The sequence below is a fragment of the Echinops telfairi genome, unplaced genomic scaffold, assembly GCF_000313985.2.
Source record: "Echinops telfairi isolate 266 unplaced genomic scaffold, ASM31398v2 ScPeMD7_9;HRSCAF=40, whole genome shotgun sequence".
Lineage (NCBI taxonomy): Eukaryota > Metazoa > Chordata > Mammalia > Afrosoricida > Tenrecidae > Echinops > Echinops telfairi.
The window spans coordinates 19,979,896-19,995,270 of NW_022103906.1; the positions used below are offsets into that span (position 1 = coordinate 19,979,896).

Consider the following 15,375-nt stretch of genomic DNA (forward strand, 5'->3'; position numbering starts at 1 on the left):
TAATGACAGAGCATGCGCTGTTATGCAAAAACCGCGATAGAGTGAAGCCGCGGAAGTCGAAGCGCGAAGTGGCGAGGGTTCACTGTACTTGTATATTCACAGTTCCGAGAAAAAGACACATTTCAATGACTGTGGCACAAAGGAGTGACCAGTCGGCTGCTCTTGGCACAGAGGGGATGCGTCCTCAACGTAAATGACTGTCCATAACACTGCCCTGGAATGCCTTTGTGAATTAGTCTCATTTAAAAAAAGTATAATTTCTGGGTACAAAGCAAAGCAAATTCATTGTACTGAAGTTCCACCTGTATTGTCAGGTGACCATAGTTCACAGCTACCCCAGTGTCTAAGCCCATTTGTGTCCGTAGACCTTTGTGGATTCTGGGTAGTGTAGTTTCGTTTAATCTCACTCTTGACTGATTTGCCCTCTATTTGTTTGGAACTAAACATTCTGTTCCTGCTTACTGGTCATTTCTTCAAGTTCTCATATTGATGTCTGGCCATATTCTTTCCTCAGTTTCCAGTGAACACCTTATCTTTTCCTTGGTGATTTGAAAGAGCTGTTTTTATATGCAGGCTATTAGCCACTTGACACATAAATTGCAAATAATGTTTACAGTTTGGTGCTTGCCATTTAATTTGCCTGTGTGTGCACACATGTACACACACAGGCATACATATATAAATCTATATATAACATGTAGAAGTTTAAACATTTTAACGTAGTAAAGTACATTCTTTCCATCGTTTGTTTTCTTTTCACTTTAAAAACATTCGTGAATTCCTTTTCATCATCCTAAAAATAAGTGTGCATTTATTATATTTTCTTCAAGCATCTTCATGGTTATTTTACACGATGGCTTCATTACATCTGAAGTTTATTTTGTGGGCACAGCATGAAATAGAAGGCAAGCATGTTTTTCCACATTGTCAATTAAGTTTCCAAGTAACATTTATTAAGAATTTTTGATTTCCTCCGGAGAATGAAATGTTTTTATGTAAAAAAAATCTTTTCAATTCCCAGTTCTGTTGTTATAATCTCTGAATAGTTACAGCTGTTATTTTCAACTTTCCTCTAGTTCTTCAATGCTTCCTACCCCCACTATCATGACCCCAATTCTACCTTACACATCCGGCTAGACCAAGAGCATGTAACAGGTACAGATGAGAGCTGGAAACACAGGGAATCCAGGACAGATAAAGCCCTCGGGACCAATACTGAGAGTAGCCATACGAGGAGGGGAAGAGGAAGGTGTGGGGAGTTAAGGGGAACCGATCACAATAACCTACATATAACTCCCTTCTAGGGGGATGGACAACAGAGAGTAAGTGAAGGGAGACAGTGGTCAGTGTAAGGCATGAAAAATAATAATAATGTATAAATTATCAAGGGTTCATGAGGGAGGGAGGGAGGATGGGAGAGGGAGGAGAAAAAACGAGAAGCTGATACCAAAGGCTCATGTAGAAAGAAAATGTTTCGAAAAGGATGATGGCAACAAATGTGCAAATGTGCTTGACACAATGGCTGGATGAATGGATTGTGATAAGAGTTGTAGGAGGCCCCAGTAAAATGATTTTTAAAAAAAGAATAAATGACTAAAAGTCAAAAATTTTTTAAAAAAGAAAATCCATTGGAATTTATTTTGAAACAAGTTACTTTGATAAACTAATTTGTTTTGTTAACATTTCAGTTAGCTCCCTTGGGCTTCCTCTATTTGCTAGTTGCTTCATCTAATAATAATAATGATTTTCTCTCTTTTTCAATATTTATTCTTAGCATGTTTCTTGTCTTATTTACATGGGCTAGAAACTATAGAAAAATGCTAAGCAATAGTATTGAGATGAAACATCTTGCCCTGGTTCTTCTCTTTATTAACTGCAAGTCTTATGTTGTCTGATGACTTCAGGTTAAAAAGGTCTCTTTACAGTCTTAATTTGGAGCAAATGTTAAACCTACTATTTATCACTTTGGCATCTCTAAAGAGAATCATAGCTTTCCCGCTTTCATTGAGTTGATATAGTTTATCAGTGGACTCTCTAATACGTAACTATTCTTGAACACCAGGAGTACACTGGATCACACCATGTGTATTTTCTTTCTGCATATCTCTCTTTGTTAATGTGTGTGCATCTGTCTCTCCCTCATTTTTTTTGCTCACTGCTTATATTTCTCTCTCTCTTACTTTTCTTGAGACCTCTGACACTAGCCTCACATAGACTACAGAAGTTACTAGCTAGCCAACAGAGGCTTCCGCAGCCACTGCCTCTGTGTATACACACAACCTTGGAATACCTGGTAAACATGGCATGGCCACAGAAGTGATGGTGTCTATTCAGTGTCTTTTCTTTTTATAATGCAACGTTTCTAAAATACTCTGGGAATATACCAGTTTCAGGATATCCCAATGGCTCAACAAACACCTCTGTATCGTTTTGATTGCTAGGCTGCATCCAGTTTGTTAGCAGATTTTTCCCCCCAACCATTCACTAATTCAATCGTATCAAGAAGAGTTGCACAACTGTCACCATATTCAATTCTAGGGCATTTTCTTCTTTGTACTCATTGTTATTCATGTAATTATATATTTTTTCTAATTGTGGTTAAAAATATACACAACAAAACATTCTCCGGTTCCACAACTTCTAGTTGTATAATTAAGGGCCATTGATTATACTCTTCATGTTGCACAAACATTATTGATATCCTTTTCCGGATTATTCCACCACCATTGTAATACACTCAAGGCCCCCTAAGCAACAATTCTGTCCCCTTCAACCATGGTAACCATGGTTCAGGCTTTTTTTGTTTTTTTTCCTCAGTAGTTTTCACGCATCACACACTTCCAAAACCAACTCACTGCCATCAAGTAGATGTCGGCTCGCAGCAACCTAATAGGGCAGGGTAGAACCCTGTGGGTTTGCCCAACTGTAACGCTTTGCAGGAGTAAAAGCCCCCTCCTTCTTCCTTAGAGCAGCTGGAGATTTAGAACTGCGGACCTTGTAGTCAGCAGGCCAGCACGCACCCAGGACACCGTCAGGTCTCTTGCTGGATCTCCCTTAATATCGGAACATCTGTCAAACATGTTAGGTCGAATGCAGATCGCATGATCAGCCTTCCCAGGAGGCCTGCCGAGTGCCTCTCTGCTTGAATACTGTAGCCGGCTGTTTACCGAACCTCAGTAAGAACGGACATCTCAGGATGGATCTGCACACCTCTTATTCATGGGGACCTGGTATACTCTCCTCCCATCCCTCCTCCTACCGGCCAGCTGGCAGGTTTCCCTGTAGTAGAAGACCAGTACCAGGATCAAGAACTGCTCCAGGCTACAACCGTGTGCCCCCCACCCCCACCCCATCAGGGAGCTCTTGGCTCTGTCTCAGGAAACTTCTAGATCCTATTATTTCCTTCCCGAACTAGATATGTCACACCGGGCACTTGATGCAGGAAGCCTCCGGGGATTCCATCTCAGGGCTCTGGTCCCTCAATGGGTGGGACAGCGAGAAGCAGCCGTGGTGCTCTGCTACCCTGAGGGGACACTCACAATGTGAGGGGACTGTCGGCTCATCCCGATCACAGTGCGGTTGATCCTCCGAAGCAGGCGCTCCATGGTCAGCTGTATGTGCATCTCGGTGGGGCCCTGTGGGGGGAAACAGAGAACATACACCATTTCTTCCACTCGGCTTCACTCTGTAAAGAAACCTTGGGCAGCACTATTTTCCCTTGGGAGCTAGCTCTGACCCTTTCTTAGCAACCAATCCCTTGCCCACAAAGGAAACTAGTTTCATGAGGCAATATGCAACATGACCAAGCCCTTTGGACTGAGTTACAACACCAGGAAGATGGATGTGGTGTGTGGGGAAGGATGTCTCCCAACGTGCCCAAGTCCCCTGGGTCAGTGAGAGCTCACCATAGGTATCAGCTCAGCTCTGGGGGGACCTTTAGCACAGCAGTTCTCAACCTGTGTGTCTCGACCCCTTTGGGGGTCGAACGACCCTTTCACAGGGGTTGCCTAAGGCCATCGGAAAACACCTAAATATTTCACAATATATAATTACATATTGTTTTTGTAATTAATCACTATGCTTTAATTATGTTCAATTTGTCACAATGAAAATACATCCTGCTTATCAGATTCAGAACAGTAGCAAAATGGCAGGGATGAAGTAGCAACAAAAATAATGTTATGGTTGGGGGGTTACCACAACATGGAGAACTATACGAAAGGATAGTGGCATAAAGAAGGTTGAGAACCACTGATTTAGCATGAGGCGCTTTGGCCTGACCGGGGCAGATTCCTGTTACACAGGGCAATTAGGAACACACACAAGAACATGGGTAATTGAGAGAGAGAGGAGAGAGGTGTGTGGAAACAGAAGAGGGAATTCTGAGCAAGAACCCAAAATAACCCAACCCAAGCCTGTTGCTGCTGAGATGACTCTAACTCATACCCCTTCATGGGTACAGAGTAGAACTGCCCCAGGCAGAAGCAGACACCCCTAGCTTACACCCCCAGCGCAGCGGCAGGGCTGAAACACCAGCCTTTCTGGTTATCAGCTGAGCACTTCACCACTGTGCCACCAGGGCAGGAAGCGTAAACGCCCAGGAATTAGAATCATGATTAAGGAGGAGTCAAGGGAGAAAGAAGGAAGATGTGCACTACGGTGGGGGTAAAACAAAAACAAAACACGACCATCAAAAAAGAAAGAAAGAAAAAATATTGAGCTTAGTACTTCAACATGGTTCCAAGATCAACAATTTTGAATGCCTCTGCTCATTACAGCAAACATTACTGGCCGAACAACAACAAAAAAATAAGCCAATTAAATTTCCTTGCTTAGCATCTAAAGACAAATAAGCCATTCTGAGAATTTTTGAATAGTCCTTCTGTGTGCCAAGGAGATATTGCTTATGAAAAAACAGGACTGCTTAATTAACAGCCCGACAGAAGCGGGAGAGACCCCACGGTCACCGAGTGCAATGCTGGCGTGTTACCAAGTGGGACGGTGAAGCACCAAGCGAGGAAACGACTTGCCTCCAGACTCAGAGCTACACAGAGGTAGTCTGGGGACCAGAACCCGAATCACCCAGCTCCTGCGTTCGAGTTACGTCTGGGTCACACTCGGGGCTCGCAGACGTCTGGAGCCCCACACAAGCCAGATTACCGAGCCAGTTTACAGCGTACAGTTTACAGCGCTGGAGTGTCATTGTACTATTGTCAGTATCTTAAGAGGCTTTGCCCTTAAAAAACAAAACAAAACACAAAACTCTCATATTATGTATTTGCCAGAAAATCCTCATGAAATAAACCCCCATTTACAATACGCTTGGGTAAAAAAATTTTTTTTTTTAATTTTTAATCTGTGTTCTCCAAATGCGTATATGCATTTGCTTCTGTGGGAGCGGTACAGATCCGCAGACACACGGATGAGGGGGAGAGGCTCTGGCCAATGGTAGAAGACCAGGAAAAGCGAGCAAGGTTCCTATGGGAAAAGATACAAGGCGTTCTTCGTATCCTTCATCAACACCCATGGAGACCTTGAAAATAGGTGGGGATGGTGGGCGCACAACATGGTGAACGCAATGAAGGACGCGGCCTTTTACATGGAAAATGCTGAAATGGGGGGAAAAAATGATCTATGCTTACTCAAAACCCAGTTGTCATGGAGTGCCAGGTGTCAGGGAGAACTGTGCTCCCAGGGAGTTTCCCATGGCTCTGTTTTCAGGGGTTCTTTGCCAGGCCTTTCTTTTGAAGTCTCCTCTGGAAGGACTCAAACTGCCAACCTTCAGATTGGCAGCCAAGGGTGCTGACTTTTTACCACCCCCAGGGAGTCCATCAATATACCTGGCATAAATACAACATGGGATCTAAAGACACACCTGTGGTCGTCTCCAGTAAGAAAAACTCAAAAAGCAAGTGAGATGCCATGCTCCACATGTAACCATTGTGGGGGTGGCTGACTGTGGTCTGGGGAAAGATGCTCATCCCCGACCCCCTCCTCCCTTCCCCTCCGAGCCTTCTACCACTCCTGACTCTCAGAGCAGAAGTGCCCGTTCTGGTTTCTGAGATTCAATATTTATAGCAACAATCTTTTTCTCACAGAGCAACCGGCAGGTTTTGACCTCTGACCTTTCAGTTAGCAGCTCAATGTGTAACACGCTACGCCACCACGGCTCTCTCTAGAGATGATAGATCCGCGTAGGTTCAGCCCCATGTTTTCTCGGGAGTCTAGGTCAGAGAGTAGAGGCAAGCGAAGAAATGATATCATTTCTGACAGGAGCCTTGGGGGCTTAGTAGGGGCTGAGCTGGGCTGTACAAGGTCAGCAGTTCGAAGCTACTAGGGGCTCCACAGGAGAAAGATGAGGCTTTCTGCTCCCCTGGAAGTGTACAGCTTTGGAAGTCCACAGGAGCAACTCTGGCCTACAGGGTAGCTGTGAGGTGGAATTGCCTGGATGGGAGTGAAGTTTATGGGATTTTTTTTCTAGATGGAAAGATGAGTGTCAGAGAAAATATGAGAATGAGGACTCTTAGAAGCTACTGGCCTATCTGCAACACACTGTCGGACACCAGAGGTGGACGAGGAAAGAGGACTTTGTTTCTGCAAAACAGGAGGAAAAGTCCAAATAGGGTTCAGATCTTTAAGAGTACTCATGGGCGCTCTGTGCTGGAAAAACCGGGTTAGCCATAAAACCAGCCCACCGTAGGCCCAAGCAGTAAGCAGACATCTCCTGGGCCTAGACTTGCAGAGGAGGCCTAGCCAAAAGAAGCTTCTTGAATCAACTCAAAATCGGGCACAGCCTGCACCAATACCTAGGTGCCAAGCCCTGAGGCTGATGAAGGCCAAGGAGTCCCTCTCGTGCTCTGCAAAGGGACCAGCCAGCCCGGCTGCTCTGCATCAGTGACGATCAGACTTACCACATCCTTCCTGTCCAGGACCTCCAGGATGTTGCTCAGAAGCTGTGAGCTTGCCTCATGGTCGGGCTTGCTGCAGTTGTCATCCAGTTGGCCACTGAGCTGGTCTATGAGCAGGGGCAGCAGCACATCCCTGCACTCTGAGAAAGAAGATGCAGACTGCTCATGACCCGGACAAGGTGCAGCCTCGCCTGTGGTGGGCCTGGGCTTGGAGCCCAAGCCCCGAATCCAACCCTGCAGGGTGCTGCCCCTTCAGGCCACAGAGCAGCACAGGATTTTAGGAATGGAACTTGGTTTAAAGAGAGAGAAAATCGCCCCTGTATTATGTTGAAAGTATTTAACACTCTCTTTAGAGTTGTGCTTCGTTTGTTAAATGCCAACCTGATACTTGAAAGCTACGGCCTATGAAACGAACAAACCCAGGCACGTGACACACTTGTTCCAAAAGTGTTTTTATCTAATAAAGAAAATGCACTATGAAATTTCGATCAATACTGAGCTGTACTAATATATTTCAGCACGGTTTACAGAAACTCTGTTCGTGTCTTGGCAGGCATGTGGACTACACACAGGAAGGTATTGTTTTTCTTCTATATCTTCCTTCGGGGAATCTTCACTAATCGAAAATATTATTACAAAGGGGTCCTAGATATGCTGGACACTAACCGAAGTGATTACTAGCAGCGATAATACTTTTCTAATTAGAATTATCTAGAGTATATTTTCTACTGGGCTCCACTACTCTACCTTTATTACTTCATTTATCTTGTCTGCATTCTGAAAGGCAGCGATCATCAGAGCATTGCTAACAGGCATAGTAATATTGTGTTTACTACTTCAGAGCAGTCACCAGCTCTCGGAAGGCATCAACCCTTCCTCCGTGGTGTCCACAGAACAAGTGGAATTTCTAACCACAAATTCATAAGAATCAGAAACCACCAGGACCAAGAGACTGCAGATTCAATCTAGCTCGAGGCTTCTGTCCATCAAAACAAAGCTGGGGACTCCGAGAAGGGCACGCACTAGTCTGAAGTGACATAAGTAGTCAGTGCCAAGGCAAGGAGTGGTTTCCACCCAAACTCCCCACCCCCAGTTTCTAAGGGGTCCTGCCGGTCTTTCGTAATGCCCGGCAATATGCACAACATGAGTTTCTCTTCTGAGGTCTCCGATCTGGTACCAAAGCAAGATGTGAAAGACTTCACACCAAAAGAAGTTCCCACATCCAACAATAGTTCCCACAGCTATTCTCTTCTAGCAAGTATGGTTTTATGGGGAAACCACATCTTCTTCATCAGCTCTGGGACAGGCAAGCAGCAATTTCGACTTGGTAGCTACCTGCTGGATTATAATTATAACACGACAAGCATTTCATCCATTCCAGGGTTTTCTCTACTCCACTTGCCACTTCTCTCCCAGCAGGATGCTGTAGACTGGCTCGCTCCTGAAAAAGGCTCAGACTTACAGTGTGGCCAGTGTCCGCGGGGTAAATGTTTCCACCATGGTCAGCTCGACAGCCTCGAACGTGCAGCTGAGCACAGAGATAATCAGCTCTTGGGAGTCAGTACGAGTGGGTGCCAGCACATCACTGGCCCCGGCTCCCTTGGTTTTATTTGCTTGTTTGTTTGGGGTTACTGAAGAAATACAGGTTGAAGAAGATGGAATTGTTTTAAAAACTAGCTTTTTAAAAAAAAGTCTGTAACTTTCTGGGGTTGTAATATTGAGGCAAAAATAAGATCTGCAGTTAATAACAACACCTGCTGATGGTTCTAATTAAGTATTACAGAACACATAATTTTGCTTCCGTAGGAGCTCGTGAAAATACTGAACTGACTTCAGCTTCTCCTTCAAACCAGTTTCTCAGGAGGAAAGTCAGAAAACTAGCATTATTGCCATTATAAAAATAAAACAGCATCCAGAAGGGTCAGTGGTGGCTGTCAGGAAGCACGCGGAGGACTGACTGCAGACGGCAGTAGACTGGGAGGACCCCTACCTGACTGCTGGAAGAGTTGACTCTCCACGACCTTGGTCATGCAGTTAAGTTTCTGCCGCACTAACTGGTTGTCGGGGATGCTCTGAATGAACTTGCAGAAGAGCACACTATGAAAGAAAACACCAGGATCACGGTTTTTCAATCTGCCAGGCACCGGGCCTCCACAAGGACCCCTTTCCCCTTGAACTTGAGCTTTGGGCATGGAGAAATCCTTCTAGAAACCTCTCTGTGGCCGGAAAGTCTGTGTCTAGAAGTGACAGGGAGACTGTCTTCCTGGCTCATGCAAAGGGCTCAGCCTTCCTGTGGATTCCGAAACTACCATGGCCCATCCGGTCCTGCACCATCTCCAAGAGCCACCTGAACACTACGGGTGCTTGCAGTGGCCCGGATGGTTAGGTGCTTGGCGACTAACTCACAGATTGGTGGTTCAAACCCACTGGGAAGTGTCTCCAGAGACAGGCCTAGTGATCTGTTTCCAAACGGTCATAGCTTTCAAGCCCTCTAAAGTACAGCCATATTCTGCACACACGGGAGAGACGGGGTCAGGGCAGGTGACATTATGAGTTGTAACTGACTAGACAGTAACTGGTAGGGTGGTGTGGTGTGGTGTGGTATATCTTAGCAACTGACTTCTCTGAAATGCCTTTTCTTGCCAACTCCAGTCCAGATGGTCACTGTCTGGGTTTGCATTCCTGGGGCACTTAGGTGTAAGGCTTGAAGTGTGTTAGTATGTATTTTCTTTGTGTCGCTGATTTTATGTCTGCCTGTCTTGTTTCCCCAGGGAAAGTCGCAGCCTTCTTTCAAGGGCAGGGCTGGAGTCTTCTCTGACGTCCTCTGCAGAGCCAAGCACAAAAAGGTGCTCTGTTCATGGGCACTCAAAGGAGCCCGGCTAAGCCGGGGCGCTGCTTCTGGGCTAAGTTCACGTCAGCTATTCCTGCCACTTACCTGAGTTCAGCAGGGTCAAACACGAGTTTGACGTCATTAATGATTCTGGGAAGGTACTTCAAAGCTGCTCCCTGTAAGAGACACAGAGTCTGTTGCCCAGCAGGACCATGGCAGAACGTACTGCACTTGATCTCAAGGAGCCAAGGCTGCATATGCATCTTAAAGAGAGAATTGGACCCAGAAGCCCTTACAACAAAAATGAAAGCTGATGTGGCAATACACAATCTCTTCAGACATCTGTCCCTAAAAGGCAGGCTGGGCAGAGCTTTCTGTCTCTGCTCCCAACAGGCATCCCTCCTTTGGAGCACGGTTGCTCAGTCTCAGTGCCCGAGGGCTCCCTCACAATGTTGGCATACGGAGAGAATTAGCAATAGCGTCCAGTCTCAGTTTTAGGGACTGTCAATGTTAAATTAAAAAATAAGGTGACTGATGATGCAGACGACGGTAACATCTCTGGAAAGGGCCGGGAGGGGCTCAGAAGATTAACAGAAACACTCGTTGCTGCAACAGCAATCGGATCTGCACGTCGAGCTCACAGCGAGCGGACACGACGGACACTCAGGGGGTGTTAAAACTACAGCCTGCTTTTAATGAGCTGACGTTTTGACATATTCACTGAACGTAAAAGTTAAAATAAGAACATTTCTTTCTTTACTTCCTCTAAGTGCTGTTAAAGAGTAAACAAGCTATCCCTCCAAAGGCTGTTCAGCGTGGTCTCAGAAAGAGGTCATTCCCCACCCCACCCCACTCAAGAGTTAATCTTGACTGGCCATGCTGACCTTGATCTTGACAGCTTCCTCCAGGGGCCTGTCCATTAGCATATTGAAAGAGAGAAATAACTTGCGGATTGAGTTATTGAATTCATCTCCATCTTCACTCTGGCCATAAAATCTGAACACAGGGAAAGGGGACAATCAGCCCAATGGCTCATGTTCACGAGATACTTTCACATAGATTTTCTGACTAAACAATGGCAGGGGCCCAGTGTCTCGTGCTCGTCCTTCCAAGTCATGGGAAGAGAGGGAGTCGGATGCTCTGAGCTATGCCGTCTAAGGCGGTGGAAACTCTAGTTGCGGCGCTCCTAGTGGGTTCTGCCTGGGCTTGTTAACCACAGGGCCAGTGGCAGTTCAACATTACCAGCTGTTCCAAGAAGGTCTCCTACTCCTGCAAAGTTTTACAGTCTCAGAAACCCCGTTGGGCAGTCGTGCCGTCTAATAAGGTTGCTATGAGTCAAAATCAACTGGACAGTATAGGGTTGGACCTTTTGGTTTCTGGTCAACTAGAGGTTTCTGGTTTAAGTAAGGTGACCAGATTTTAACATTGGTATAGCGGGGCACCATTGATAAAACTCTTATCCTGGCGAAATAGCCACATGGCAGCTGAAAACCATATACCCTAGCTTGTCGTGCATTCTTTCCAAAAAAACGGAACTTTTTAAAAATGCTGCGGGACGCAGGAAAAATTGTTAAAAAGCGGGACTGTCCCACCGAAAGTGGGGCGTCTGGTCACCTTAGGTTTAAGCCAACCCAGAGGTACCTCGAAAGAAAGACCCAATTGACTTCAGAGAAACTAGGGTGGGGGGTGGGGGGGGAGGAAGCAAAAAACCTAGCCATTGAAAACCCCATGGAACACAGGTGTGCATGGAACACTTGTTAGGAAAAACCAATTTTTATTTCTGTTGCTGAGAATACATATAGCAGAGCATTCGCTAAATTCAACAGTGTCTACGTGAACCATTCAGTGATCGACTCCTTCCATGCTGAGTTGTGCCACCACTAGTACCCTCCTGCTTTGTGACTGTTGTTTAAGTGAACTCAATGGCCTTGGGGCTCTGGGCTAATCCTTTGATCCTATATAGGCCCTCAATCCCCTCCGGGGCTCAAGGCAGACATCCTTTACTAAACTGCTGCTTGGCTTCTATACTAAACTATTGGTTTTTAAGAAAACTTCAGAGGATACTTTTGGTTTAAGGTTTAAAGATTATCTCAGGACAAGAGTCACAAGGGTTGTGGTTTTTTTTTTAAACAGAATATTTTATTGACTTTAGGTTAGTTGGGAATGATTACCCACATTCATGCTTCAAAGTTGTTGAAAGAAGAAAATAAAAAAAGGATAAATGTTACATTAGCCATTTGAAACTTTGATGTGTTTGCTTCTCTGACTCGAGAAAATGTTTAGTATTTCAGTATTATATAGGCGACCAGATTTTAACATTGGTAAAGCGGGACACCATTGATAAAACTCCTACCCTGGCGAAATAGCACATGGCAGCCAAAAAAACGTATACCCTAGCTTTCGTGCATTCTTTCAAAAAAAAATCAGGACTTTTTTAAAACGCCGCGGGATGCGGGAAAAATTGTTAAAAATCAGGACTGTCCCGCTAAAAGCGGGACGTGTGATCACCTTAGTATTATAATTCATCAACAAAAGGTGTATGCCCCAAATTTCCACTGGTTGCTATGGACTTTTTGCCAGAAACGCACTTCACTGCAGCATCCTTGACAGCAGGGACAGCACTACATCCTTGACATCAGGGACAGCATCACTCTGCTGAAGGACTGGGGTTGGCGGCACATAGGAACCAGGGACTCAAGCCTGGAATCCCACTTCATCCAGGAAACCCTCGAAGACTCCACTGGCGTTCAGTATGCTGCTTTCGCTTGTTCTTGGCAGCTTGGAGAACTGTATCAGAAGGGTTTCCTGAGCGATGGTGTTCGCTTGGTCAGAGGCAGCCTTGATCACATCTCCGGCAGCTGCAGCCTGTGAGACAGTGTACATCCCAAAGAGTCCGGAATCGGAGTAACTGGCATTAAAAGCAGAAACATCAAATGGCTGGTGAATGCCTTTGGCAACAGCCTGGTATAAAGTGTGGGTGGCATTGCTGCCCCTCCTGACATGGGGCCCTGCACCGAGCACATGCTGGAGAACACTGAATACATTGGCTTCTGCACTTCCTGCGGCAGCACTTTCTGCTACAGGAACAGCAGGTACCAGACTGTTCCATTCTGATCTCGAATTTCACCTCCACGGGAGATGGACTTTGCACCAGATAAACCGAGTCCGCCCCGCATGCTGAGAAACTGTTCAGCCACCTGCTTTAGAACAGGATGACTCACCCCAAGTCCAATCAAAGCCATTCTTGCGCTCGTAAAATTGTTCTGTACGTAGGAATGCAACTCTTCTGATGTCCCCTTTCCCATCCTATCATCAGGACAACACAAAGAATGAGCCAAGGTGTTCCGCTACGTTGCAGCACGCACATTTTCAATGATGCACGCCTGCGGATCCTGGAAAGCCACAGCTTTGTCGATCTTTAGCTGAGACTGAAGGGCAGCTACTTCCCAATGCCGAAATCCCGGTGCTGTTGTGACACTGCGCAGGAATTCCATGATCATGTCAGCATCATCCCGCATGCATGCCAGTGTGGGCCATGTGTTTTCTTGTTGCAGTCACGGTGAATTTACCACCCACTGCTTCAATTCCACGGGTCAAGGTGGATGCAAGACGCAGCAAATGAGAGGTTTCCAGGTTGCAGGAGTCCTCGTATCTACTGCTTGCTTTAATGAATAAGCCAATTCTGGATGCAGGGGCATGGTTTTCCAGGGAAGCAATCACTAACCATGTGGTAATTTGGTCAACTCCAGGTCCTGAGGCTTTGGAAGGATTTCTGTGGGGGCTGCCGAGGCTTTGACTCTGGGAGAAACTTTGAGAGAGGGTCGTGGTTTTAGTTTTCAGCTTCACAGCTCAAATTTGCTGTGACCCACAGTCACTGGCAGGTTACCAGAAAACCCACAAGGGTTTATTTTAAAAGATGGTTTCATGGAGGATGGGGACCAGTCAAGTAGACTGAGAAGATATGACCTGCTGGACAAGAGCAGAGCCAGAATCTGTACATAAAGCCCCAGCACAAAATAATAACTGGTCCGTTTCAATCGGCAGTAGGCTGGGGTTTCCTGGAGGCTGCCTAGAAGCGACAGTCTTTGGCAATGCTCCCTCTCCTAAAGGTCTGTATTTCCGGCATGGAAGCAGCACCGCTGGAAGCCCTCATACTTGCCGCAGCAAATGAAGCCCCACAAAGAAACCAAACCTACCGCCATCGACTCAATTCCAACCCTCGGTGACCCAGCAGGTCACGGTGTAACTGCCTCTGTGAGTTTTCCAGATGTAATTATGTACTGGAGTAGAATGCCCCATCTTTCTCCTGGGGAGTGACTGGTGGTTTTGAACTGCCAACTTGGCAGATTGAAACCCAATGCCTATCCACTATGCTAGCAAGGCTACTTTATGAGACCTACCTATCCTCCTTGCCTCAGCTCGCTAACAGAAAGTCGGGTACCTGAGGAACTCCCCACCCACACCCCAGCTGACTTCCTGGCCCTGAAGAATTTGTAGTCCCAGGAGCATTCAAAGTCAGCACTCGCTGCTGTCCATTCTCGCTGAAGAACACAGATGGTGTACTCTTTATTAAATGTATAGGGAAAAGAAGCATGTGTGTGTTGCATTCTTTTGGAAACATGAGTAATGTTTTTTCACTTTATTGTCTATTTGAATTGTTCCTGGATTTCTTCAAGTTTTAATAGAGCAGTTACACTAGAAATCCAAACAGAGGTTTATCTGATTCCTTGGGTAGCTAAGTCACGAAGTCGTCCCCAAACGCTTGTCACTGTTCTCCCTCTACTATGAACAGCAGCTCACGAGCCTACGTTTGTACACTCAGCATGGACAAAGAGCCACTTGGGGTACCAATGCAAACCCATCACTGGCAGCTGCATCCCCAAACGTTTCCTGAAAGCTGCACATCTGAGCTACCTGCATCCTTAATGAAGACTTCCTGGCGTCATTCCTGCCCCAGCATTCTGCTGATGGAAAGGGACTTCATGTCAATCTTCCTAACACACTTGTCGTCCTTCGAAATCTGGCAATCCCTAGACCCAGCTGCCAGCGCGCTGTGGACGAGCACGTGGCTGAAGGGGAACAGGACTGACAGCACCCACATCTCATGAGCGGCACCATTACCTCAGGTAGAGTACTCTAGATTGAATGATGAAGCGAAACAAGTATTTTAAGGCTTTCAGAGCGGCAAAAAGCAAGTCTGTTTTGCTAGAGTCTTCTGCATTAGCCACATAGAAGTTCAGTACCTTGGACAGTTTCCTGGAAAGGATGAGAAAGGGGAAAAGTCAATGAGGCCAAATGGTACTGTAAGCTTCAGGGGAGGCTACACTGCATGCAAACCCAGGAGGAAGATGAGCTCTTCCAGAACTGCCCTGAACTGGGAAGCTAACTTTTTCTTTTTGCAATTTAGTTTCCTTATGTGCATTCAATGTTTAGAATTTCCCTTCCTTAAAAAAAAAAAAAAAAAAAGGGATCCGATATGAAAGGGTTGAAGGGATTGAAGCCACAGGATATTTTAAGCCATGGAAAGTTAGGTGAACATTTTCAGCGGCTGCCTGTGAGGGAGGAGCTATGCCTGTCGAATCTATTCACCTTTAAGGCAGCGGTTCTCAACCTGTGAGTCGAGACTCCTTTGGGAGT

The 15,375-nt window shown here is 45.9% G+C and overlaps 1 protein-coding gene and 1 pseudogene across 1 annotated transcript in view; both read right to left on the reverse strand.

The window, feature by feature from the left end:
* The window catches only part of DOCK5 (dedicator of cytokinesis 5), a 103,853-nt gene that overhangs the window by 48,940 nt on the left and 39,538 nt on the right, over window positions 1-15,375 (reverse strand). The window contains exons 13-18 of the mRNA XM_045286563.1: window positions 14,860-14,994; window positions 10,623-10,734; window positions 9,844-9,914; window positions 8,899-9,005; window positions 6,912-7,048; window positions 3,540-3,635 (exon numbers count right to left, since the gene is read on the reverse strand). Of these exons, the coding sequence (XP_045142498.1) occupies window positions 3,540-3,635; window positions 6,912-7,048; window positions 8,899-9,005; window positions 9,844-9,914; window positions 10,623-10,734; window positions 14,860-14,994 (658 nt within the window). The remainder of the gene's footprint in view (window positions 1-3,539; window positions 3,636-6,911; window positions 7,049-8,898; window positions 9,006-9,843; window positions 9,915-10,622; window positions 10,735-14,859; window positions 14,995-15,375) is intronic.
* LOC105979045 lies at window positions 12,254-13,553 on the reverse strand (annotated as a pseudogene).